This window comes from Myotis daubentonii, chromosome 15 (assembly GCF_963259705.1).
Source record: "Myotis daubentonii chromosome 15, mMyoDau2.1, whole genome shotgun sequence".
Taxonomy (NCBI): domain Eukaryota; kingdom Metazoa; phylum Chordata; class Mammalia; order Chiroptera; family Vespertilionidae; genus Myotis; species Myotis daubentonii.
This window is the reverse complement of record NC_081854.1, coordinates 15530798-15557861: the sequence shown is the minus strand read 5'-3', so window position 1 is coordinate 15557861 and position 27064 is coordinate 15530798. Positions and strand designations below refer to the sequence as shown.

The window sequence follows — 27064 nt, the reverse complement described above, 5'->3', positions numbered from 1 at the left end:
TTAAATGTCCCCATCCAGGTTAAGCTCCCACTCTTCCTCAACGACTGAAACACAGAAAACAGGAGAATTAAATTTTAACAGAATGGACCCAAACCTTCTAGGCAGATATTCTATGAATCATATCACTGGAAAGAAGTTGTGTTTTTTAAAAATATGCTTTTATTGGTTTCAGAGAGAGGAAGGAAGAAGGGGAGAGACATAGAAACATCAATTATGAAAGAGAATCATTGATTGGCTTCTTCCTGCACACCCCTACAAGATTTCAAGCCTGAAACCCAGGCCTGTGCCCTGACTGGGAAATGAACCATGATCCCCTGGTTCTTGGCTTGATGCTCAACAACTGAGCCACTCCAGCTGGGCAGCAAGAAGCTTTTAAGGAGACTTAGAGGTAAATTTCAAAAGGACAGAGAAAGAATCTGCAATTACATATTGCAGTTACATTTCTAAAGGAGATGCTCTAAAAAATAATCGAGGTAAGAGGCCTATAGTCAGGAAAAAGGTTAGAGACTCTGAGGCAATAATGACGCCTTTGGTTCATAACACAACTGCTTTCTGCACAGCTGAGGGAAACAGAACTAATTCCTCTCAGCCAACACACAGTTTGCATCGCCATCAGTTCCTGCAATTGATAAAGAAGTACAAGTTCCCAGCCATTTATAAATAGATGCAAAATAGTTGAGAGACTGAACAGAGATGGCATCTGATCTCCCAGAAGGCTGTGCTTCTGGAGTTTTACAAGGAGACTTTTCTCTCTACAGTCACATTCACTTTGATCAAATGTCATCTCCAAGGAAGAAGAGCATCCTCCATCCTCCAACATGGCTGGTTTCTGCTTAGGGAACTAAGTGCAGAGGAACTGATGTTCACCATATAGTTTGCTCTGATGCAGGATTTTCTATGAAACCTGAGATGGGAGATTTAACAGCCCCTTGAGGATAGGCGGCCTCACCCTCACACTTCACCTGCAGTCTCTCTAGCTTTGGGTAATGCCCTCCTCTCAAACAGATTACAAGTCTTCATCAGGTCAAAATTAGCTCCATAAAGGTGAGGTCATTTATAATTCTGTGGGCATCAGTTTGAACTAGGACATTTGCTATGCCTTGGTTGCGTTACCTACGTTTCCAATTCTATTCTATCAACAAAGAGGACAGAGTGCTACTGAATTTATGCAAATAAGTCTATTGCTATAAACATAAGAATACTCCAGAAGGCATTAATAATTTTTTGGGAGAAGTCAAACAGGGAATCAAAGTCACTGTTGCATCTCACATAGGTGTTCTCTTGTCTATTCCCATTGTCACAAGTGTCCAGGTACCCTCCACAGGTCTCCCTGGAAATGGGAAAGAGCTCATATTCCTGTGAGTTTATCTCTTACTCGTGCCAATCATCACACAATGACTGCCCCTCCTGTGAAGCACATGGTGTCCCCTCCATTGGGGAGATGGTGGAAATTTGGACCAACCAGAGATGGGGTCCAATGTGGAATGTTACCTTATGCCAACAATAATGACAATGCCAGCTCACATTTTTTAGTATTTATTGATTCAAAGCAAGTCTTCTAAGCAATTTCCACCACCACAAGAAATCTAATAGGTGCATTGTTATTTTTACTTTTGTTTTTTTTTAGTTTAAGAACATAGTGGAGGGGAGGAGGATCAGTAGTACTTGACATCTAACTCTACAGGTGAACTTTCAGTGGAGCTGACGGGGTTAGAGACTTTACACTGGTAGTTCCCAGCATCCTCTCTCCTGACAGGGTCTATGGTGAGGGTTCTGTGGTCCTGGGACAGCTTCATCCTCTCCCTGAGCCGCAGACGCGTAGCATTGAATAACCAGTTGGTGGAGCTCTCATCTGTGTAGCAGGACATGACCACAGCATCCTCATTCTCTGTGACTGTGGTGTTGCTGGCTAGGAGTATGGGCACACTCACTGGCCCTGTGAAGAAATTGAGGGAGAGAATGATTGAGTGTGAGCTTGAGACCTGGGGCATGCTCCTTCCTCAAAGATCTTAGCCCTGACTCTGATAGTTCTGAGGGTAATTTTGTTCCACAGTAAAAATTAATTTATTCTAAATTTGCAATCACTCCCCAAACCAAATCTAGCCCTCTGAGCTGAAGACCCCTAAGAAGGAAGGAAACGAACCAATGATTGATCTAGGGATCCAAAGGCATCTAATAAGGCCACTGGGATTGGAGGAAAAGATGGGGCTATGGCTGCAGATAGACCTCAAGTGACTCAGATCAATTTCTCATGGTCTTCGTGTTTCTGCTTAGGGACTCTATCCCCTGTGCCTCACTTTCTCCTCAGTGAAGGAAAATGAATATTTGACTGTCAGGCTGACAATGTACTAATGAAAAAATACTCACAGTATCTGACATAAATATTGGGAAGGAAAACTGCTCAAATAAGAGGCATCTGTTATTGACGGACTCCAAGAGAGAATCCCCTGGGCTGCTCCCTGGTGGATGAGCAGCTGCCAGGAGCATCTTTTCTCCTGCTCCTCCCTTGGGATGCTGACCTTTCTCGAGACTCTCCTAAGTCTCCCAGAACAGCCAGCTAAGAATCTGGGAAGCTCGTCTAGTTGTGCTCTCCTCACACTGTCTCAGGTGAAGGACCAGGTTCCATCTCTTCCCAGACGTGGCTCTTAGGGTTGAGCCCCAACTAGAGACCAGGTCAGGAGCCTTGTGAATCTGGCATATGGAAAACTGTTGTTCTCACTCAGCCCCTTTCCAGAAGCAAAACCCAACCGGACACACGCTCCCCAGGGCCTTTGGAGTCAGGACATTGTGACAGAGCCTGGAGAGGGGCTGCCCAAACTAGGATTCTCTGTGATGAACCCAGGGAGACCCTCAGGCCAGGTCCTTAAAGATTCCTGCAGGGTCTATCTCAGGCACATGTTCAGGGAAAGGGGCCCAGGGACCTGGACTGACAAGGGTCTCTCTCTGCTGACTCACTCCCATCAAACTGGTCCTTCTCTCTGTGGTGAATGTCTGTGGGGCTGAAATCTGGGAAGGGAACTCTGACCTTTGGAAGTTTGTCTCCACTGTGTGTCCTGCACTAAATGCCCAAACCCAGCTTGGGACACGATGCAGAGGGGGATGGAGGAGAGTCCAAAGCTGGCAGTTCTGTATGTGTAGTAGAATTCACCCCACCTGAAACCTAGAGGTCAGAGAGCAATAACTCACGGTATACATTGAGCCGTCCAAATCCAATTTCTTTTTGTGAATTATGAAGGACGGCTACTACGATGTAGATTCCTAGGTCCCACACATTGACTTTTCTTATGGTCAGGGATCCATCAAGGTTTACTGTCTCTCGACCACTGTATTCGGGCCCTCTTAGAGATCGCCTTGAATGCAATGTAAGAGATGCAATAAGAGTATAGTAGTTCATCTCTATTCCCCTGTACCAAACAAAGCCTGAAACAGCTAGAGGCCTATTTTTGGTACGTAGAATCACATCTTGCCCTTCAAGAGCACTGGTCATGACAATCTCAAATCGCGCAGTGGTGGGCGGGATCCAGAAGGTTAAGAGGAAGACTAGAAGGGAAGAGAGAAATTGGTCAGTATTTCATCTGTGTATTGGGATGGAGAGATGAGGCATTTCTCTTCATCTCTCAGCCTTGGTTGCGTGTGAGTTCGTGTGTGCATCTCCTTGGTCAAGATCAGCAACATGGCCACCATGGCTTCAGCACCTCGGAACCTATACTTTTTGGTTTGAATACTCTTTCCCAGCTGTCTGTGTGACTGTCCTCCTCACTGCCCTCAGATCCCTGTTGACACTCAGGGGACTTCTTGGAAGACCTTCCCTGACCACGTCCTCTAAAGACCCTCTATCTTCACTCTCTGACCTGTCCCCACTCTGTACCCTTCAGGGCACTTGTGAGTACCTGATATCACAAATAGATCTCTTCTCATCTCTTTTCTCTCTGTATAATGTGAGCTGCATGTGGGCAAGGGATTTTGTGATCTTGTGCCCCATGTGCCTGCAATAGGCTGTAAACACCTGTGGGTGCATGAATGAGTGTTCCGGGCTTGACCACATCCCATGTTGTATTTTCCCATATTTGTAGTTGGTGGTGGGGACAATGTTTAGCACTCCTGGTTAAAATGTTTCTGGTATCACCTGAAATAAATTGTCATGACTGTGGTCAGTTGTCAAAATTCAATACTCAGTGATGAATAACAGAAAATGAACAGCAATTGAGGTTTTCCTGGCCCTCTCACCACTTTGACATCATGAGATTTTCCTGCTGCTGAGCCCCCCTATCATCCTACTCTGCACCCCTGTCCTATCACTCAGGTCCAAAGGGAAGCCCTTCCTCCCCTCCCAGAGTGCTGTCCTCCCCAGGAGATCTTGGCCAGTCTCCGACTCCCAACCTCCTTTCCATTCCCACGGATTGTCCCCTCCTTACCAGACAGTAGGAGCCCCAGCCAGGGGACAAGTCCTCTCTGGGCAGGAGTTGCAGGGAACTCCATGGTGACTGCTGCCTGCTCTGTCCCTCCCTATGAGACAAGAGCTCGATATCCAGTAAGGCTCCCAGGCACCTCTGTCCAGACTGGTGGGATGTGCTGTCCCTCCTTCCTGTGTGCTGAGCCTCCTGCTGGGGCAAGATAACCTCCCTGGTCATGTGGGCCAGGGCTGGGTCAGGGCCCAGGACCCTCCCTCTCCCTCCCCTCATTTTTGCCAACCCTGTTTCCCCTTTCAGTTTACCTTTACTCTGTATTTTGGTTCCGTGGAAACTGCTGAAGCCTCTCACAACACACACACACACATACAAACACAAACTTCCACATGCACAGACACGAGGCCAGAAAAGCACTGGCCTGAGGCATCCAGTTCCTGGTCATTCTCCACAGTTCCCTGTCAGTGCACGTTTGACATTTTCCTTCAGCAAAAGAATTCTAGGCCCACCTCAAAAAATTGTCACAAGGATCTCACCCTGGCTCTGCATTGGATCTGCTGTGAAAACTTTTTAAGGATTAGGATGCCCAGGTGACATTTTAGAAAGGCTACTTCAGCAGATGCCCATCTACATGGATGCCAGGATGAGACCCTTTGAAGTGAGGATGGGGGGCCCTGCCCCTCTCCTGTGCACAGGGAGGGTCTCCGCATCCTGTTAAAATGCAGATTCTGACTCGCCAGGTGTACAGTGGACCAGAGACACTGCATCTGACCAGGTCTCAGGGGAGGTGGACCTTAATGGCCTGTGGAGCCCACTTGCAACAGCGAGGCAAATGGAGGCATGTGTCCCCAGAGAGGGTGACCCTCTCACCCCAACATTGGACCCTGCTGCATCTTGGCCTTGGGCCTGTCAGCACCGCACAGAGAACCCCACAGGCCCCAAACTGGGCATTATTTCTGTTTGTGACACAGAAACACAGCTGGGCACTAGGTCTTCCGTGTGTTCTCAAATGTGCTGGGAAGATGGGATTTCCACCCAGCAGGAAGGCCAAAGAGGTGACTGGCTGTGAGAAGGCATTAAGCTGGGTGATGAATGCAGAGGGGACCCTCCCTCTATCTCATGTTGTCACCAGCCTGGCCATTGTTTCCAGAGACAGAGACCCCATCACCAAGGGTTTCAGAAGGACCTGCAGTTTCGAGGTGTGAAGGGTAAGGTGTGAAGCAAGAACTGTGGTGGGAGCCCAGGTGGCTGTGGGCTCTGTGGACCTTGGGGAATGTTTCCAAACAAAGGAGACCCTCCCTCTCCTTGTTGGTTGACCCACTCCATGTCCTCCCTGACTGTTCTGGCAGCCTCTGTCCTCTGCCTGGGGAACTTTGTTGAGGACACCTCACCTCACCCATGTGTAATTCCAGTTATGAGTTGGTGAGCAGCATAAATATCCTTGAAAAAGCAGCTGCCCCTAGACCCTGTCAAGGTCGGAAATGTCCAAACCCGTGGAGGATTTTTATGAGTATTTCAGCTGAATTGATGTCATATGACTGCAATCAAGATCTCAAATCTTAAGAAGAATAGAATTTTTGTGGCTTATTTTTTACATTATAATCAAAGGAGAAGATGAAAAAGTTGAATGAAATCGATTGGAAAGTGAGGGAAAGGATAGTAGGGACATCTCTAGAAATAAATAAAAAGCAAAATGGAGGAACACATATTATTTTTACTTTGGAGTGTCCAGGATAGTTATCATTTATAGCAAGTACAGAGGCTGTGCAGGGAAACAGGCAACATGAGAGTGCTCTGTGGTCTTGTATTCCGGTGCCACAGGCTGTGCCTTCAATGGGTCTAGCAAAAAAAATTTGCTGGAGGTATGTGATGTCAAGGTATGTTATCCATGATGCATAAGAACAGGGAAAGGGCTCACTTAAGGTAAAGTCTGACATTTGCTAAGGAAGCTGTAGGCCGGAGAAATGACTACCTGCCATCACCTGCCCAGTTAGGCATTTGTGATCAGACAACACTGTGCGTCCCTGAGCTTGTCAGGCCTGCCATGGGGCCCCCTGGGCTTATCAGGTTCCTTGCACAGCTGCTTTTTCATTCACAGTTTCTGGAAAGAGCAGGTGGGACAGGACAGGCATGACGGAGGGGACCAGAAAAATCTTTTAGTCAGGGAATGGAAATAGGTCTCCTTCTGCACCTCCTTAGCCAAAGCCCAGTTCAGGTGTGGATTTCCTGTGTTTTGTAGGTGCTTCTCAATATCGCCCCCTGGAAGGCAAAAGGAGACCTGCAGGCAATGTCAGGTACAGCACTAGGAATGCTGACCAGGCTCCAGAAGGTGGGAGCTCACTGTGAGCCCTGGACAGAGGTGAGCTCTGACCTCTAGACTAAGAGCCAGCCATCTGGGGCTTGGTCCCTCTGTGTTTCATGCATCCTGACTGCATCCCAGGGCAGGCTGGGCCCAGTGAGAGGACTGGCTTTGTCCAGAGTATTATGAGTCCAGTGTCAAGAGAGCTGTCCCCTCTGGTGGATATGCTGTTTCAGGAGTATGTTCTGTTCCAGGTTTTCAAAGCCAGGGTCTGGTGAGCGCTCTTTTGGGAAAGGGTGCTGGCCTGGATGGTTGATAATGAAAATGCCCTCTGTGTTTCCCATCACAGCATTGGGATGTTGCATCCATTCCCCTGTGTCCCTGCCTGTCATCTGCAATAGGCCTCCCAAAGGGCCCAGGTTCTAGAGCAGCTCCACATGGAGTGTCAACCAGGGGACTCTGTGAGTTCCTCTGTTAGGGGTGGAGAGCTCCCCGTGGTGCCCTCAGCTCCTTTGAGATGAAAGCAACCCCAAATCCTGGGTCCTCCTTTCCCATCCTGCTGAGGGAGTTCCCCTTTTTCCCAGGACACCGTGGGATGGGGAAATGTCCTTAGGGGCCACAGGCAGCTGTATACCGAACAGGGACCTTGGGGATGGGGATTCATCCCCTAATTTCCTTGAGGAAAGTGTAAGCACCCTCCTGTCTTGGTAGAAACTCTATCTTGTATGGAGAATTCATGTCTGCAAGGTCAGGGATCTGTGATAAAAGGAAGAACATGGCCTGCTTTCCATGCACTGCAGAAATGAGGGTTGTGGAGGGCTGTGATTTCCTGGCAATGAAATCAGAGCTGTCTGGCCCCTTACTGTTAGGAGGTTCCTATTCCCCTTCCTGACTATAAGTGGTGTAAACACCTGGCCCTGGGATATCGCCTTGTAAAAAGTGGCTGTGGCCTCCTCCCAGGCTGACACCAAGGCCTTCGTGTGAAAAAGGAACATGATCTGACTGCAGGTGTCACACATGATGAACTGCTTCCATTATATGGCTTCCCTCATCCACTTAATGAGTGTTTACTGTGTATCTGTGATGTGTGTGTACAGGGCTGGGCCCTGGAAACACCACAGAGAGCAGGAAATACGTGGGACCTGCGCTCATGGAGTTAAACTTGTAAGGAGACACAGGCTCTAAGATAAATGTTCCATAAACATTTGTGTAGAAAAGTCTTTCACAGGAAGAATTAGGTGCTTGTAAAATTATCAAAGGGCTAGAAAAATGGAAGTTGAAGAGTTGCCAATGGAAGTTGGGTTTAAAGGTCACGCTGGCACAGCCACCTCCCACAGGCAAAAAATTAGCTGTGTCTGCCAGAGGCCACCCATCAGTCATCACAGTAACAGAAATAATGAGCCCATCTCCTTTCCAGCTTCCAAATTACACACAAGTGCATCTCAGAGGCTGAGTTTAATTCACATCTAGATTCTCAATCACAAGAAATGGGGGAATGGAGTATTTAACCTTTCAGTATATCTGATATCAGAGGGAACATGGAAAGGGGTGGAACATAAATTTCACGTGTCAATACATGGCATGTCTGAGCCCACATGCAGACTGTGGGACTCTAGGCAGGTGATCCGCCCTCAAAAATCTTCAGTTTCACTATGTGATATCACACAAAGATAATTGCTGTTATTTCCTGGTTCTTAGAACTTAGCAACAAAAATACTTGGAATTTTCTGATTTATAAGGGTTGATAAAAGTGTCTTTTTTGATGATGAAGAAACCCTGACAGGCCTCTGGATAGATGGAAGGTAAGGGCATGCCACTATAAAGACAAAACCTTGCTTAGAAGCTGGAATTTTCCTGAAGAGATGAGGGTACATAAAATGTGTAGGAATTTTTGGCTGCCAATGTAAGAAGTGTTTAAATCTGTAGATAATTTTCATGAGTTCATTTGAGCCAAACTGATGAGAATTGCTGGAAAGCCAAAACTCAATGGACTGAGAAAATGCTTCAGAGAATGGGAGTTTTACTTCTTATATTATACATTACACTCAAAACAGAAGGAGTAAGGGGTTACATGAAATCCATTGGTGAAATATTAGAAGGTGGGAGAAAGCAAAGTGGGGAAATCTCTCAGATTTGATAAAAAGTAAAACAAGTAGACACATGGTAATTTTATATGGGTGGGTGCAGAATAGTTAACAGTTAACAACACGATGACAATAATAATGAGGGGTTCTGCAGTGCAGTAGGAAGTCTGGAAATAAAGAAATTACACAAACATTCCATAGGTATGCTATTGTAGAGAGGCTCCGTTAAACTGAAGATTGGCCTTTGTTAGGGAAGAGATTGGCCTAACATATGACTACCCACCATGGCTAGCTTTTGTTTAGAAGATGTTCATTTCAGACCATCCTATGTGGTTACTGTAGGTCTCTGAGTTTGTAAATCCCACCACAGGCCTCCCCTGAGCTTTTCAGGTTGAGTATGTGGCCCATTTGTCAACACGTTCATATTTTCGTCAGAAGTCAATATAAAGGATGCATTAATGATGAATATTTTGATTGGCTAATGTGTTCCCACAGGGCTAAGAAGGCTCATTCCTAGGAAGTCTTAGTGCAAGCATTTGTCTTGCTGAACAACCAACCATTGGGGATGGTTCAAGACTGTAACATGGGATGGAAGTCAAGGCTGAATCTTCTTAAAAGTGAAAAGCAGGTACATGGGAGGCAGGAAGGTTCAATGGGGCTGCACTAAAAAAAAATAACTCTGGATTATTTCTAACCTATAATCAAAGTTTTACTCTCTTTCTCATTTCTCTGTGTTTTGCATCTAGTATGACATATACTCATAGTTTGAGGACAAACTATACAACTCTTCAATTAATATAATCTGACCAGCAGATGGGTTCCCATTTTCTATGGTCCCTATGTTTCCCATTGGAAATGCTCAAGTGCCATTCATTATTGTTCTGATTCCTGCTAGTTTTGCAATTGGAAATTATATTCTTAAGTTATATACAAAAACAAGACTCAAGGAACACAATGCTCTAAATTACAATTACCATCTAAACATTCCAAAGTCAAGGAAGACAGTAATGTTTAATCAGTAAATTTCCTATTTCTCAGGAGCTATTATCGAGGGCCTTGTTTGTAAAGCTTCTATTTTAATTAATATAGTTTAGTAATCCTTGATATGTTGAAGTGTAAGCTTATTCCCATAATCACGTTATAGCATTCTTAAAAAAAATATATCTTACTCAAAATTTCTTTCGACTAACTTTCTAGATCTTCCCATGATCTTCTTGGTTTATCGCTTTTTAGTCATTCAAAAATAACCAACTTATGAAAACATGCTCAAGTCCGTAATCATCCGAGATATGCAAATTAAAATGACAGTGAAGTACCATCTCACACTGTCAGAATGACTATCATCCACTAATCAACAAATGACAAGTGTTGGCAAGGATGTGGAGAAAAAAACCCTCGTGTACTGCTGGTGGGAATGCAAACTGGTGCACCCACTGTGGAAAACAGTATGGAGTTCCTCAAAAAATTAAAAATGGAACTTCCATTTGACCCAGTAATTCCACCTCTAGGAATATATTCCAGGAAAACAGAAACACCTATTATAAAGGATATATATGCACCCTATATTCATAACAGCACAATTTACAATAGCTAAGATCTGAAAACGACCTAAGTGCTCAAGAGCAGACGAGTGGATTAGAGAACATTGGTACATCTACATGATGGAATACTATGCTGCTGTAAAAAAGAAGGAATTCTTACCTTTTGCAACAGCAGGGATGGAACTTGAGAACATTGTGTTCAGTGAAATAAGCCAGTCAGAGAAAAATAAATATCACATGACCTCACTCATTTGTGGAATATAATGAACAACAAACTAATGAACAAAAATAGAACCAGAGACATAGAAGCATTGAACAGACTGTCCAAACGATGACGGATGACGGTGGATGAGAGGGTAAGAGATCAACCAAAGAACTTGTATGTATGCGTATGAGCATAACCAATGGACACTGACAGTAGAGGTGATGAGGGCATGTGCTGGTGGGTGGAAGCGGCCAGGGGTGGGGGGGCGATGGGAGTAAAAGGAAACTCATGTAATACTTTAAACAATAAATATTTAAATTTCTTTAAAAGCATAAAAGTGCTTTTAATCTTAAAAAAAAAAAAAAAAAAAAAAAAAAAACAACTTGCCCAGCCAGTGTGTATGAGTGGTAGAGCACCAACCCATGAACCAGGAGGTCACAGTTGAAATCCCAGCCAGGGAACATGGCTATTCTTTCGTCTCCTTCCCCCGCAGCGGACTTGCACAAGGGAGCCAAACTATGTATGATTCTCTCTCATCATTGATGCTTCTCTATCTCCCTCTCCCTTCCTTACTCTGATATCAATAAAAATATTTATTCAAAAAACCTACTGATTAGGAAAAACTACTTAGTTTTAAATTCTCTTAAAACACACACACACAACCCATTCCTTTCCTTTGCAATAGCATCCCTTCTAAATTTCAAAATGTTACCAGAAATGGAGCCAGGTCCTGAATTGATTTGCTTAAGGCCGGCCTGCAGTGTCTGGGTTCTTTATTTGGTGCAAGAAAGATTTTACAACATAAGTTCAGGTGATTTTGAAAGTATTTTTTTTAAAGCTTGGAACAGTGAAACAAGGAAAGGCTTAGGGTAGAGACAGTAAGAAGTAGAATAGGCAGGGCTGTTTGGGCTCTCTAGCAACATGGGAATGAAGTGAGTCTAGGTGGGGCTGCTATCAGCTAACAGGTAAAAGAGTTTAGGGGACACGTCGATGGAACTAGTCCCAGACATGCTGCTGCTGCCCATTGCTCCCCTGGATGCAAGATTCATGGGGACCACATAGTGATTAAAAGAAAGAAAATTCACTCAAAAAGGAGATTTGGGGGGTGGGGGTGCCACGAGGAGGGCACACACTGTCTTCTTTGTCTTGAGCGATTTTATTTACTTTCTAAAGGTGAGGATTTAGCGGAGGTCTCAGGGGAAGATCTCAATAGAATTTTCATGAGCTTTCCCAGGTGTCTCTTTTAAGGGAGATGTTTTCTAATAACAGGTCAGTGCCAGGGAAGGCAGTCTAAACCTCATTATCAGCAATATTACATGGAAGGGAAGGCCTCCCTGGGGGCAGTTTTGCCCATTACTAGGCACCCGGAGCACTCCACCCTGATGGCCTTCTGCATCTGCTTGTAAATTGCTTGGCCAGTTTGTTCAGCTGTCTGTCTCAGTTGCCTAATTCCACTTGGCAAGGAATTTTCCTAGTTTCTTATTATCCTGTCTCAAAAAGAGAAAACATGAAAAAGTATTATTAATAATACAAAAGTTGTCATATACACCTTTAGTCGTTATTAAAAATCGGGCTATATAGACAATGTTTGAGAAAAGTCCAAAGAACAAGTGTAACTATTATTAGCACTAGTATTCACAGACAAGTAAAGGTAATCAATTTGTAGTTATACAAGCCTTCTCGGTGTCTTGGGATAGTTGTCTATCTCTGATGTCGTTGACCTCTCACTCTCAAAGTCTTTGTTCAATATAGGTGGAGGCAAGTGTCAGAGACAGGGCAGATGTCCATTTGTGGTTGGGCACCTGATAAAGTCCCTTCAAACAATGTTGGGGAGTCTTTCATTGATGTCTTTTCCAGTTGACAAAATAAGTCACGGTCTTTGAATTCTTCATGCGCTGAGAGCACACCTGTAAGTAAATGTCACTAATTTATCTGTCCCTATAAGCTGGTTAATAAGTTCTTAATAATGATGCAGAATGTCTCCTTTTTCATAAGGTTGATTCATATGTCCCTTCATCTAGGTACATGGGTGTTTACTTAATGAAGAGAAAAGCTATGTGTTTACCAAAAAAGTAGATTCCAGGTTGAGAAGAACCATAAGGAGGGCTTTAGGCCAAGGGAGATTAAAAGCGTTTGAAAATTCACTAATCCGGTCCTCCGCTACTCCTACTCTACTGTTGATACTTTCAATGGTGTTTTTTATTGCAGCTATATCGCTCTTCATTTCTTCTTGGGTCTTACTTAAGTTGTTGATTTTTTCATCTGTTTCTTCTTGCTTCTTGTATATGTTGTTGATTTTTTCCTCCATCTGGTTTATGCACTCTAGGACCCTTATTCTGAATCCTTTTTCTGTCATGTTGCATGCCTCTGTATCACTTAGGTGCTTTTCTGGAGAGTCCTTTTTTTCTTTCCTTTGGGGGTTTCTTTGTCTACCCATGTTTGATCTCACCGACAAATATAGATATTGAGTCCTTCGGTGTCTGCTCCCTGGGTGGCAGTGCCTTCACGGGCTGTGGTTGCTCCTTGGGCGGTTGTGGTAGCCACTGTTCCTCCATTGTTAGCAAGTTCTCTGATAGGCGCTGTTCACAGCTGTGGTGGCTCTTCTGGCTGGTTGAGGGAGGCTTCACACACAGCAACTATTCCTCAGAGAGAGCGTGTGGTTATCAGGAGGCTGCTGTTTCTTGGATCCGCTGTGTTGATTTAAAGGCATAAAATATAACAGAACAAGGCACAACGTACCAGGCACTGAACACAAATTTATTTACAGTATTAATAACTCCAAATAAAGGTGGGCACCCGAGCTAAGAGAGTTGCAGGATAAGGAAGAAAGAAGCGAAAAAGATAGAAGAGAAAACAAAAGGAAAAAAAATAAGAGAGAAAAGAGAATGAAGTAGAAGAGGGGAGGAGACTATTCATATGAGGAGAAAACCCCCATAGAACTGCCACTAATCCCAATAATTTCCAGCAACGGATCCCTGGAGATGAATACAAACTACAAACAACCAATAATATCAAGCGAGGCAAGGGAAACCAGAAGCAGAAAAGTAACCGGGGAATGGGGTTGGGGGGTGGAGGTGAGAAACAGAAAACTAACAAGAAAATGCAGAACAACCTCACAAACAATCCTTAAAAAAACCCCAATATACTCAACAATCAAGCAAACAATAACAAAACAATAGAGAAAAGAAGAAAATAAATTTGGATTGTGAAGAAAGATAAGGGAGAGGTGTATAAGGATTTAGAGCAGGTGATAGGAAATAGGATATATAAGTAGGGTGAAATTTAGACAGGTGGTAAAAGGAATAGGGAAAATCTAAAGCAGGACTAAGGTAAGAGAAACAGGAGAGCAAAAGGAAAAAAGTGGGGAAGAGGGTTTTAGCACAGAGGCAAAATTGAGGTAAAGAAAAATGATGCTAAATGAACGATGAAAACAGAATGGAGAACACTAGTCCCAAAATAAAATAAAGAGAAAATAAAATAACACTATAAAAAATGGTAAAATGGTAGCAGTAATAATACTGGTTAAAAATAAAAATGTAGTAATTAAAGGAATAAAATCAGCCACTCAAGAAGGTGCAGTCTCCATGGCTGAGCCTGTGCACCCGGAGAGGTTTCAGCCTCAAACTGTAACCGTTCCATTTTTCTAGGAGTTCTCTGTCTTTCCTGGCTGCAGACTGTCTCTAAGCTGAATCTCCTCTGCTTATTCGGGCTGTATGTTACCCATTTCAGCTGCTCGCCCTTATCTGCTCCAGGACAAGGTACCAACAAGTCCCTCTAAACCTCCGCAGTTTTTTTTCTCTCTATCAGAAATTCTTCAGACAGTCTTTGCAAGAGCAAAACAAAGATCATCTTCCACAACAAGTCTACTTCTGTATTTAGACTTGATAACCAACAAGCTGGAAAACCCTGTTTCATAAAGATATGTTGCTGGAAATGGAAGAAAAGGCGCAACAATCTCAGACAGAGGAGGATATGACTGCAAACACTTGATCCAGAATTTTGTAACTGGCATTGTAGAGAAATCAGTCCTTGCTGCATTATTGTTCATAAATTCAATGAACTCCTCTTGTGCTGTATCAGGAACATCTTCAACTTTGACTGTGAATGGGCTTCTGGCAAGCACAAATGGGGTGTCAGGTAGATTTGGAATGTATGATGAAATTTCGTCTGCAAACATATGCAAGGGTTCTTTCACAGAAATTATCATCGTAATCCTTTTGTGTGGTTCAATGTCATATTCCTCAAAGAAAGCAGATAAGGTAGGCAACATGTAAATTTTATTTTCATCCAATTTATTTTGCCAAAGCTGAAGTTTCATTTGGAGTGTTCAGAACTTTTCAGACAAGTAGAGGCATGTTGCTTTTGGTCCTTACAGTGATAAATTTAACTCGTTTCAAGATGGCAAAGATGTCAACCAAGCACGCCATTTTCTGCAGTTCACTTTTATCACTGAAAAGTGCTTTGAACTGCGGTCTTGGTTTCTGATTAAAAAACTTCCTTTCGACAACCATCTCACTTCAGTGTGAAATAGCAGAGCATTGTTTGGCGCATCCAACTGGTTGTACGGCTGCGAAAACACTCGACTATTTAAAGTGCTCGCCTTTACAAAATTGACACAACTTATGACGCTTTTCATTACTTCTTGTAATTCTTGTGGCAGTGTCTTTGTTGCTAATATTTGCCGATGAATCATACCGTGAGTTCCGATGAGTTTTGGTGACTCATTCCGTACCAAATGTTGAAATGCAGATCGACATCCTAGTATAGCTGGAACACCATTTTGCAAACACCACAAACCTTTTCCCAAGAGCTTTTATGGTCTTTCAGAAATGAACCAACTGGGTCAAATACATCACGTGCAGTAGTTGTCATTTCAAGAGGTTTGAAAAAAAGAAACTCATCTTTAAAGTCGCCATCATTAATATACCTCACGTAAACCAGTAACTGAACAGTTTGCAACGTCTGTAGACTCATCAAGCTGGATACTAAATATTGGAAATGGAGCAGATTTAATTTACAGGATTGCCAGATCAAGAATATCAGCAGACATGTCATCTATTCTTCTGCGGACAGTTTCGTTAGATAAGGAAATTGCACTCAATTTCGTAAAAAATTCATCTCTGATCATAACTCGAACAATGGCTTTGGCCACTGGCAACAGTAAATCCTCAGTAATGGTGTGAGGTTTCATAGCTCTGGTGATTCTGAGTGCCATCAAATATGAAGCTTCAATGGCTGCTAAGTTTTGTTTGTGGTAATTGCCACCAGTGTCAAGTCTGTCTTTCTTGAGTCCATCAGCTTTGCTTCTAAAATAGTTGGTATCCTTGCTGGCAAAGCTCGGATGCTTGCTTTCAAAATGGTGTTTTAGTTTCATTGGATTCATAGATTCAGCTGACAGAACTTCACAGTAAATTACACATCACAGTTTCTCAATTCCTGCTGCAATTACTGAGGTAAAACCATACTGTAAAAAATCCTCACTATATTTTTTTTTCTTAACATTCTTCTCTACACGAACCATTGTCATGGGAAGGTTTGCTAATGAAAATAATATATAATGATGGCATTAATAATACAAAAGATGATACATGGCATAGTTCAGTCAATACAGTGCATTAAAGTTTCCTATGATTTACCATTCCCTGTGTTGTTTTTTTATTTACATACCTGTTACTATCACAAGGTGGCAGTATTCACATTAACCACAGCTGAATATAAAAAGAAAGATCAGCATCCAGATTAAGTTCCCATGGTGCAGATCTTTCTTTGCAGTAGTTGATGATTTTACAGTACATGATTTTACATTTACCCAGTAATCATAATTCATGAAGTGTCGTTTTACATCCAATCCTACTGCTTTCTACACAGTAGCTGCTCTCGACACATGTGTAGCTGGTCTGCATAAGTACATTATGGTGCCAACCCTGTCACATATACCTGTATTTGTACCAGGTGTATGTGATGCGGTTGGCTCAATGATGTCTTCACGCCCGGTACTCATATATGGGCATATCTGCATGTGGGCAGACCTACCTTCAGACGGATAGAGGACTGGTGTCTCGGTGCCTATGACCATGGGAAATATGTGTTTTCCGATGGTCTTAGGTGACCCCTGTGAAAGGGTCCTTTCACCCCTAAAGGGGTCTCTCCCCCGGGTTGAGAACCACTACCATAGAGGCACGAGAGTGGATGAGGGAGACAAACTGAACATTATTGCTGAGGTCCAACTCTTTATTTGAAAATTAATATCTGAAAGGCACTTCAAGATGCCCTAAGATCCTTGATCCCCACCAAAATTCTGACCTCAATGTGCTCCTCAAGAATTTGCCTGAATCTCTTTCTCTGTCTCCCACACCCCACATCCAATCTTTCAGCAAATCCTCTTGAATCCATGCTTTCAACAAATAAAAAAAACTGACCTCTTCTTCACATGCTTGTCTGACCACCCTCACCTGTCACCTGAATGACTGCACTTGCCTCCTCACTTGGCTCCCTGCCGTCCACCCAGCAGCCCCACAGGTGCTGAGAAATGTAGGCTAACGTGAACATCCTGATTCTTTCTTGAACAAGTATTTTTTTTTTTTATCTGAATCTACAGCAGGAATGGGGTGAGTGGTTGAGGGTGGGGAGTGGTCATAAGTTCTTTCTGAGATTTGTTTCTTGAAAGCTTGAAATCAATATCCCAAATAGGATCTTCAGAAAGGCTAAATTTTGGAGGCCTTCACTAAACACAGATCACTCATGCTCACTGGGGCTCTGAGCCCTCTACAGGCTCCTCAGGTCACTCAGAGGGAAACCAGATTTCTGGCTATGGCTACTCTCTCTGATTCCATCTCCTCTCATCTCCAGCTCTGTCTGTTCCTACCAGCTTGCCTCCTTTTGGCTGTCCAAACATTTTAAATGGAAAGAAATAAAAACACCCCACACATCCTTATTTCACTCTAACGTACTATCACATTATTACTGTTGCTGCTGTGTGGGTTACTGGATGCCTCCCCCACCAGCAGGCCATGTCCATGAGGACTGGGATTTTGTCGGTTCTGTCTCACACCTGCATCCCCAGTCCTTAGAACAGTGTCAGCAGATGGTGATCAGTAGGTTGCGCTTTAATAAGTGAGTAAAGAAGTTACACATGTGATCATGGTTTAAAAGGGTCAAATATGGAGCGTCATTACCTCACCTAACTGAGATTCTGACCTAGACTGATGTACCAGGGAGACTTTCCTGAAGAGTGGCATTTAATAGAGAAAGGGCCCCGGCTAACCTAGAGCTGATGGAGGGGCAGGAGTAAGAGGTACAGGCAGAAGGCACCACAGATGCAAAGGCCAAGAGGTGGGAAAGTCGAGGGAAGTAAATGAATTAAACTGACTCATTTGGGTGATTAAATGAGCTAATAGACCTGAATGGCCCAGTACACAATGTGTGCTCGAGAAAGACCAGCTGTTGTCATTATTGCACATCCAGGGTCTGCCCTCCTGGGAACAAAAATAACAGAATAAAGGAGTTCTTCCCTCCCAAACTACACAAGCAATTCATGACATCAAGCCTTGATTACAGCTTGACTGTGGTATAGGTGACAGGCGATAAAACACATATAAGTAAATACACACTCCCTGTCATGCAGAAGTTTCTCATGTGCCTTTGTAGTCCTTCTCTCTGCACCCCAGCACAGAGTCATCAGGCAATCACTCATCCTGTCTTTCTTGATAGAATATTTTGCAATCTCTAGAATGTTATATTCATGGAATTATATCATATGCTCTCCTTTTGGTATGGCTTCTTTCAGTAAGCATAATAATTTTTATGAGGTGAAATTCTTATAACAAGATATTAATCCTTTTAAAGTGAACATTTCACTGCCAGTATAGCCACAATGTTGTTCAGCCACCATGTTACCTAGTACTAAAACATTTTCATCCCCCAAATAAAACTCTGTTCCCAATGAGAGGTTGCTCACATTCCTCAGCCCCTAACCCTCAAAACCACCAATCTGAATTCTTTCTCCTAATCTTTCTTGTCCCCAGTTTTCTGTACCATCTATCCTGTCAGCCTGTACATCTGGTGCCCCACTTGTCCCAATGTCAGGGCACCAATCTAAGCCTTCAAGACCTTATTCTCTCTCTGAACCCTGTTTCTCACCCCTCACATCCATCTAGATATGGGGGAATGGCACCCCAATACCACTGCACTATTTCCAGTGGCTGCTTTCTCAACAGGTAGGTCAACCCCTCTAGAGTTCCTCAGCCCAACCTACACTCACGCATAGAGAGCCTTCCTACATTACACCCCTAGATGCCTTTGAATTCATAAAAAGCCTCTCACCCCTAAACCTCCCAAGCTTTCCAATATCCCATCCTGACTCTGAACGAACTCCAACCTTCCAAGACCCCTTCCTATGCTCCCTTCTGCTTATCCACAATCCAACTATGGCCACCTCTCCAAAATATTCCACCAAATACCCTAGAGGCCACAGTGAGCAGGAAACAAAACACAACCAGAGGAGGGATTTATTTCCATTTCCCAGGTTCAGCCTGTTGACTCTCTAAGGCCAGGCATATTGAGTTTGCAAAGCAAGTACAAAAAAAGAGACAAAGAATAAGGACCCTGATGTCTGGCCTGAGCTCTGGGTCATGGAGGGCTGGAAACAGGGTCGTCCAGTGTAGGCCTGCAGGTGGCTGACATCACAGGGACGTGCATGTTTACTGGAGTTGTTCTTTAATCACTGAATATTTGTTTAATTCTCTGTGATATTGTTCTTCAAAGGTGCAGTGAAAATGAATATAGAATGAGAACACTTTTGATGGTCACTCAGCGGGGCAGTGAGACTGACCTCAACACCTTTGAAATAAAAGGCTGCAGAGATTTTAAGAACAGGAGAAGGAATCATAGGCATCTGTGTTTGCTAATTGTTTTGACACATAAGCAAAGTAAATCTCATTAAATCTTAACAGGACGGTTTTCATTATTGTTACATTTAAACCTCGCTCATGTATAAGTTTTTAATGATGAGAGAGAGAGAGGCGAGAGAAAATAATTAGTTGCCTCCAAAATGCCTTGACCAAGGATTGAACATGCAAACTTTAAGTGTTTGGGAGAAAGTGCCAACCAACTTGGCCACACTGGTAAGGGTAAGCAGGATTTTTTACATCTTGGTTTTAAATGTCCCCACCCAAGTTAAGCTCCTACCCTTCCTCAGAGACTGAAACAAAGAAAACAGGAGAATTAAATTTTAGCAGAATGCACTCAAACCCTCTAGGAGGATTTTCAATTAATCATATCACTGGCAATAAGTTGTGTTTTTTAAAAATAGACTTTTCTTGATTTCAGAGAGAGGAAGGAAGAAGGGTAGAGAAATAGAAACATCAATGATGAAGAGAATCATTGATTGTCTGCTTCCTGCCCACCCCTACTGTGGATCAAGCCTGAAACCCAGTCATGTGCCTTGACTGGCAATTAAACCATCACCTCCTGGTTCTTGGGTTCATGCACAACCACTGAACCACTCCAGCTGGGAGACAAGAAGCTTTTAAGCAGACTTAGGTATATTTTGAAATGATAGGAAGAATCTGCAATTACAAATTGCAGTTACGTTTTTAAAGGAAATGCTCTAAAAAAATAGAGATAAGAGTCCCAGTGAGAAAGAAAAATTAAAGACTCTGAGGGAATAACTAGGCCTCTTGTTTATAACACAGCTACTTTCTGCACAGTTTAGGCAAACACAACTAAAACCTTTCAGCCAGGTCCCAGTTTGCATTGCCATCAGTTCCTGCAATTTATAAAGAAGTGCAAGTTCCCAGACATTTATAAATATATGCCAAATAGTTGAGAGACTGAACGGAGATGGCATCTGATCTCCCAGAAGGCTGTGCTTCTGGAGTTTTCCATGCAGACATTACATTTCTCTCTACAGCCACCTTCCCTTTGATCAATCGTCACCTCCAAGGAATAAGAGTATTTTGTTCCTATCACATATATGCCTGGTGTCATTCAATTTGCCCTGATTAATGACCTAAGTGCAGAGGAATGACATTCACCTTATAGTTTGCTCTGATGCTGGTTTTCCTATGAAACCTCAGATAGAGGATTTAACAGCCTCTTGAGATTAGACAGCCTCACCCTCACACTTCACCTGCAGTCTCTAGGTTTGGGTGATGCCTTCCTCTCAAACAGATTATGAGTCTTCACCCGGTCAAAAATAGCTCCATAAAACGTGAGGTCATTTATAATTCTGTGGGCATCAGTTTGAACGAGGACATTTTCTAAGCCACGTTGCATTAATAACATTCCCAATTCTATTCTATTAACAAAGATGAGAGAGTGCTACTGAATTCATGCAAATAAGTCTATTGCTATAAACAAAAGAATACTCCAGAAGGCATTAGTAATTTTTTGAGACAATCAAACAGGGAGACAAAGTCACTGTTGCATAGCACATAGGTGTTTTCTTGTCTATTCCCATCATCACCAGTGTCCAGGCACCCTCCACAGGCCTCCCTGGAAACGGGAGAGAGGTCATGTTCCTGTCAGATTACTCCCGAGGGTAATCACACAATGACTGCCCCTCCTGTGAAGCACATGGTGTCCCCTCCATTGTGGAGATGCTCCAATGGTACCAACCAGAGATGGGGTCCAATGCGGAATGTTACATTATATCAACAATTATGACAATGCCAGCTCAGATTGTTTTAGTATTTATTGATTCAAAGCAAGTCTTCTAAGCAATTTCCTCCACCACAAGAAATCTAATAGGTGCATTTTAATTTTAATTTTTGTTTTTTAATAACATAGGGTAAGGGAGGAAGATCACTAGTACTTGACATTTAACTCTACAGGCGCACTTTCAGCAGAGCTGAAGTAGTTGGAGACTTTACACTGGTAGCTCCCTGCATCCTCTCTCCTGACAGGGTCTATGAGGAGGGTTCTGCGGTCCTTTGTTAGCTTCATTCTCTCCCTGAGCCGCAGACTCGTAGAATTGAATAACCAATTGGTGGAGCTCGCATATGTGTGGCAAGTCATGACAACAGCATCCTCATTCTCTGTGACTGTGGTGTTGCTGGCTAAGAGTGTGGGCACCCTTACTTGCCCTGTGAAGAAATAGAGGGAGAGTTTGATTGAGTGTGGGCTTGAGACCTGGGGCCATGCTCTTTCCTCAAAATATCAGCCCTGACACTGATGGTTCTGAGGTAATTTGGTTCCACATTTAAAATTAATTAATTCTAAATGTGCCATCACTCCCCAGACCAAATCTACTGCTCTGAGCTAAAGATCCCTAAGAAAGAAGGATATCAACCAATGATTGACCTAGGGAATCCAAAGACATGTAATAAGCCACTAGGATTGGAGGAAAAGATGGGGCTATGGCTGCAAATAGACCTCAAGTGACTCCGATGAATTTCTCATGGTCTTTGTGATTCTGCTTAGGAACTGTATCTACCTGTGCCTCACCTACGTCTCAGTGATGAAAAACGAATATTTGACTGCCAGGCTGACAATGTATTAATCATAAAATATTCACAGTACTTGAAATAAATATTGGAAAGGAAAACTGCTCAAATCAGAGGCATGTGTTACTGATGGACTTCAAGAGAGAACCCCCTGGCTTTATCCCTGGTAGATGAGCAGTTGCCAGGAGCATCTTTTCTCCTGCTCTTTTCTTGGGCACTGATGTTTCTCTGGACTCTCCTAAGTTTTGTAGAACAGTCAGGTAATAATGTGGGGAGCTAGTCCAGTTGTGCTCTCCACACAGTCTCAGGGGAAGGAGGGTTCAGCCCAAATGGTGACCAGCTCAAGAGCCTGTGACTCTGGCACATGGGAAACTGTTGCCTTAACTCAACCCTTAACAGAAGGTAAAACACAACCTGACACAGGGTCCCCAGGGACTGTGCAGTTAGGACATTGTGACAGGGGCCTGGAGAGTGGCTGCCCAAGCTGAGTTTCTCTATGAAGAACCCAGAGAGCACCTCAGGACAGGTCCTTACAGAGCCCTGCATGTTCTATCTCAGGGAAATGATTAGGGAAAGGGGCCCAGGGACCTGGACTAAGACTGGTCTCCCTCTGCTGACTCACTCCCATTAAATTGCTCCTTCCCTCTGCAGTGAATGTCTGTGGGGCTGGAATCTGGGAAGGAAACTCTGACCTTATGATGTTTGTCTCCACTATGTGTTTCCTGCACTAAATTCCCAATCCCAGCTTTGGACACGATGAAGAGGGGGATGGATGAGAGTCCAGGGCTGGCAGTCCTGTGTGTGAAGTAGAATTCACCCCACCTGACACCTAGAGTAAGAGAGCAATCACTCACGGTATACATTTAGTGGTCCAAATCCTAATTCTTTTCGTGAATTTGGAAGTATGGCTACTACCATGTAGACTCCTCGGTCCCAAACAGTGACATTTCTTATGATCAGGGATCCATCAAGGTTTATTTCCGCTCGACCACTGTATTCAGTACCTGTTAGATATACACTGTAATACCCTGAAAGAGACGCAATGAAATTATGGGACTTCATCTCTAGGCCCCTGTACCACATAAACCCTGTAACATTGGGAGGCGTATTGCGGAGACGTAGAATCACATCCTGCCCTTCAATAGCTATGGTCGAGACAATAGCAAATCGTGCAGTGGTGGGCGGGATCCACAAGGGTAAGAGGAAGGCTAGAAGGGAAGAGAGACTTTGATCAGTATTTTGATCTTTGTATTGGGATGGAGAGATGAGGCATTTCCCTTCATCTCTCAGCATTAGTCTTCATGTGAGTTCGTGTGTGCATCTCCTTGGTCAAGGTCAGCAACATGGCCACCATGGCTTCAGCACCTCAGAACCTATGCTTCTTGTTTTCAATTCTATTTCCCAACTGTCTGTGTGGCTGTCCAGCTTACTTCCCTCAGATCCCTGTTGACACTCGGTGGCCTTCTTGGAAGACCTTCCCTGACCACGTCCTCTAAAGACCCTCTATCTTCACTCTCTGACCTGTCCCTACTCTGTGACCTTCAGGGCACTTGTGGGTGCATGATGTCACAAGTAGATCTCTTCTTGTTTCCTTTCTCCCCATATAATGTGAGCTGCATGTGGGCAGGGGATTTTGTGATCTTGTGCCTCCAGTGCCTGGAATAGGCGGCAAAAACCTGTGGGTGAATGAATGAGTGTCCCCAGATTGTCCACGTCCCATGTTGTATTTTCCCACATTTGTAGCTGGTGGTGGGGACAATGTTTAGCACCCCTGGTTAAAATGATTCTGGTATCACCTGAAATAAATTATCATGACTGTGGTCAGGTGTCAAAATTTAATACTCAGGGATGAATAACTTAGCAAATGAACTGCAATTGAGGTTTTCCTGCCTCTTACCACTCACCACTTCCTCATGATGAGATATTCCTGTTGCTGAGCACCCTCTCTCATCTGACTCTGCACCCCTGTCCTTTCACTCAGGTCCAAGGGAAGCCTTTTCTTCCCTCACAGAGTGCTGTCATCCCCAAGAGATCTTGGCCAGTCCCCGTCTCCCAACTTCCCTTCCATTCCCAGGGACCGTCCCCTCATTACCGGTCAGAAGGAGCCCCAGCCAGGGGACACGTCCTCTGTGGGCAGAAGCTGCAGGGAACTCCATGGGGACTGCTGCCTGCTCCATCCCTTTCTCTGAGAGAAGAGCGCGAGGTCCAGTAAGGCTCCCAGACACCTCTGTCCAGACAGTTGGGATATGCTGTCCCTCCTCCTGTGTGCTGAGCCTCCTGCTGGGACAAGATAACCTCCCTGGTCATGTGGGCCAGGGAGGGGTCAGGGCCCAGGAACCTCCCTCTTCCTCCCCTCATTTTTTGCAACCCTGTTGCCCTTTTCAGTTTACCTTTACTCTGTATTTTGATTCCCTGGAAACTCCTGAAGCCTCTGACAACACACACACATACAAACACAAACTTACACATGTACAGACAGGTGCCCAGAAAGCACTGGCCTGCGGCCTCCAGTCCCTGGTCATTTTTTACAGCTCCCAGTCAGTGCACATTTGAGTTTTCCCATCAGTGCAAGAGGTCTGTAGCCACCTCAGGAAAATTGTCGCAGGGATGCCCTGGCTCTGCATTGGATTTCCTGTGAAACTTTGAAAGGATTGGGATGCACAGATGACATTTTTGAAAGGTTGCTTCAGCAGCTGCCCAGCAACATGGATGCCAGGATGAGACCCTATGATGTGAGGGTGGGGGGCCCTGCCCCTCTCCTGTGCACGGGGAGGGTCTCCCTATCTTGTTAAAATGCAGGTTCTAGCCCTAATCGATTTGGCTCAGGGAATAGATCGTTGGCCTGCGGACTCAAGGGTCACAGGTTTGATTCTGGTCAAGGGCATGTACCTTGGTTGTGGGCACATCCCCAGTGGGGAGTGTGCAGGAGGCAGCTGATCAGTGTTTCTCCCTCATTGATGTTTCTAACTCTCAATCTGTCTCCCTTCCTCTCTGTAAAAAAATCAGTCAAGAAAATATTTTTTAAAAATGCAGATTCGGCCTCGGCAGGTGTGCAGTGAATCAGAGACTTTGCATCTAACAAGCTCTCAGGTGAGGTGGATCTTACTGGCCTGTGGATCCCACTTGCAACAGCAAGGCTGATGGAGGCACATGGCCTCCTGAGAGGATGACCCTCTCACTCCAGCATTGGCCCCTGCTACAGCTTGGTCTTGTGTCCATAAGCACCACACAGAGAACCCAACAGGCCCCAAACTGCAGATTTTTTCTGGTGGTGACACAGAAACAAAGCTGGGCACCGGGTCTTTTCTGTGTTTTTAAATCCCCTAGGAAGTTGGGATTTCGTCCCAGCAGGAAGGCCACAGTGGTGACTGGGGGTGAGATGCCGTCAAGCTGGGTGATGACAGCAGAGGAGATGTTCCCTCTATCTCAGGTTGTCACCAGCCTGGCCGTTGTTTCCAGAGACAGAGACCACATCACCACGTGTCTCAGAAGGATCTGCAGTTTCCAGGTGTGAAGGGTAAGGTGTGAAGCAAGGACTGTGGTGGGAGCCCAGGTGGCTGTGGGTTCCGTGTTCCTTGGGGAAAGTTTTCAAGGAGATGCTCCCTCTCTTTGTTGGTTGACCCTCTCCCTGTCCTCCCTGACTGTTCGGGCAGCCTCTGTTCTCTGCCTGGGTGACTGTTTTGAGGTCACTTCGCCTTACACATGTATGATTCCAGTTATGAGTTGGGGAGCAGCATTAAGATCCCTAAAAAAGCAGCTGCTCCTAGACTCTGTCAAGGTCAGAAATGTCCAAACCTGTGGAGGATTTTTTTAAAAATATATTTTATTGATTTTTTACAGAGAGGAAGGGAGAGAGATAGAGAGTTAGAAACATCGATGAGAGAGAAACATCGATCAGCCGCCTCCTGCACATCTCCCACTGGGGATGTGCCCGCAACCCAGTACATGCCCTTGACCCGAAACAAACCTAGGACCCCTCAGTCCGCAGGGCGATGCCCTATCCACTGAGCCAAACCGGTTTCGGCACCTGTGGAGGATTTTTATGAGTATTTCAGGTGAATTGATGTTATATGACTGTAAGCAAGTTCTCAAATACTGAGAAGAACAGCAGTTTTGTAGCTTATTTTATACATTAAAATCAAAGAAGATGAAAAAGGTTGCATGAAATCTATGGGAAAGTGAGGGCAAGTATAGCAGTGAGATCTTTAGAAATAAATAAAAAGCAAAATGGAGAAACACATATAATTTTTACTTTGGAGGGTCCAGGATAGTTAACATTTACAGCAAGTACAGAGGCTGTGCAGATAACCAGGCAACATGAGCGCTCTGTGGTCTTGTATTCTGGTACACAGGCTCTTCAATGGGTCTAGCAAGAAAATTTGCTAGAGGTATGTGATATCAAAGGAATGTTATCCATGATGCATAAGAACAGGGAAAGGGCTCACTTGAGGTAAAGTCTGACATTTGCTAAGGAAGATGTGGGCCTGTGACCTGACTACCTGCCATCACCTGCCCAGTGAGGCATTTGTGATCAGACCACACTGTGTGTCACTGAGCTTGTCAGGCCTGTCATGTGGTCCCCTGGGCTTATCAAGTTCCTTGCACAGCACCTTTTTCAATCACAGTTTCTGGAAAGAGCAGGTGGGACAGCGCAGGCATGACGGAGGGGCCCAGTAAAATCTGTTAGTCTGGGAATGGAAATAGGTCTTCTGCACCTCCTTAGGAAAGCCCAGTTCAAGTGTGGATATCCTGTATTTTGTTTTTGCTTCTCAATATCGTCCCCTGTAAGGCAAAAGGAGACCTGCAGGCAATGTCAGTTGCTGCACTAGAAATGCTGTCCAGGCTCCAGAAGGCAGGAGGTCACTGTGAGCCCTGGACAGGGGTGAGCTCTGATAGCTAGACTAAGAGCCAGCCATCCAGGGCTTTGTCCCTGTGTGTTTCATGCCTCCTGACTGCATCCCAGGGCAGGCTGAGCCCAGTGAGAGGACTGGCTTTGTCCAGAGTATTATGAGTTCAGTGTCTGCGGAGCAGTCCCCCCTGGTGGATATGCTGTTTCAGGAGGATGTGCCGTTCCACGTTTTCAAA

General features: G+C 44.4%; 1 protein-coding gene across 1 annotated transcript; it reads right to left on the bottom strand.

The window, feature by feature from the left end:
• LOC132217318 (carcinoembryonic antigen-related cell adhesion molecule 3-like) lies at window positions 1-26638 on the bottom strand. Its single transcript, XM_059667411.1, has 7 exons — window positions 26590-26638; window positions 22834-23007; window positions 21374-21619; window positions 3187-3540; window positions 1666-1936; window positions 1203-1330; window positions 1-44 (listed from the first exon to the last, which is right to left on the bottom strand). The coding sequence occupies exons 1-7, from the start codon at window positions 26636-26638 to the stop codon at window positions 1-3; spliced, it is 1266 nt and encodes a 421-aa protein (XP_059523394.1).
• Between the last annotated feature and the right edge of the window lie 426 nt (window positions 26639-27064).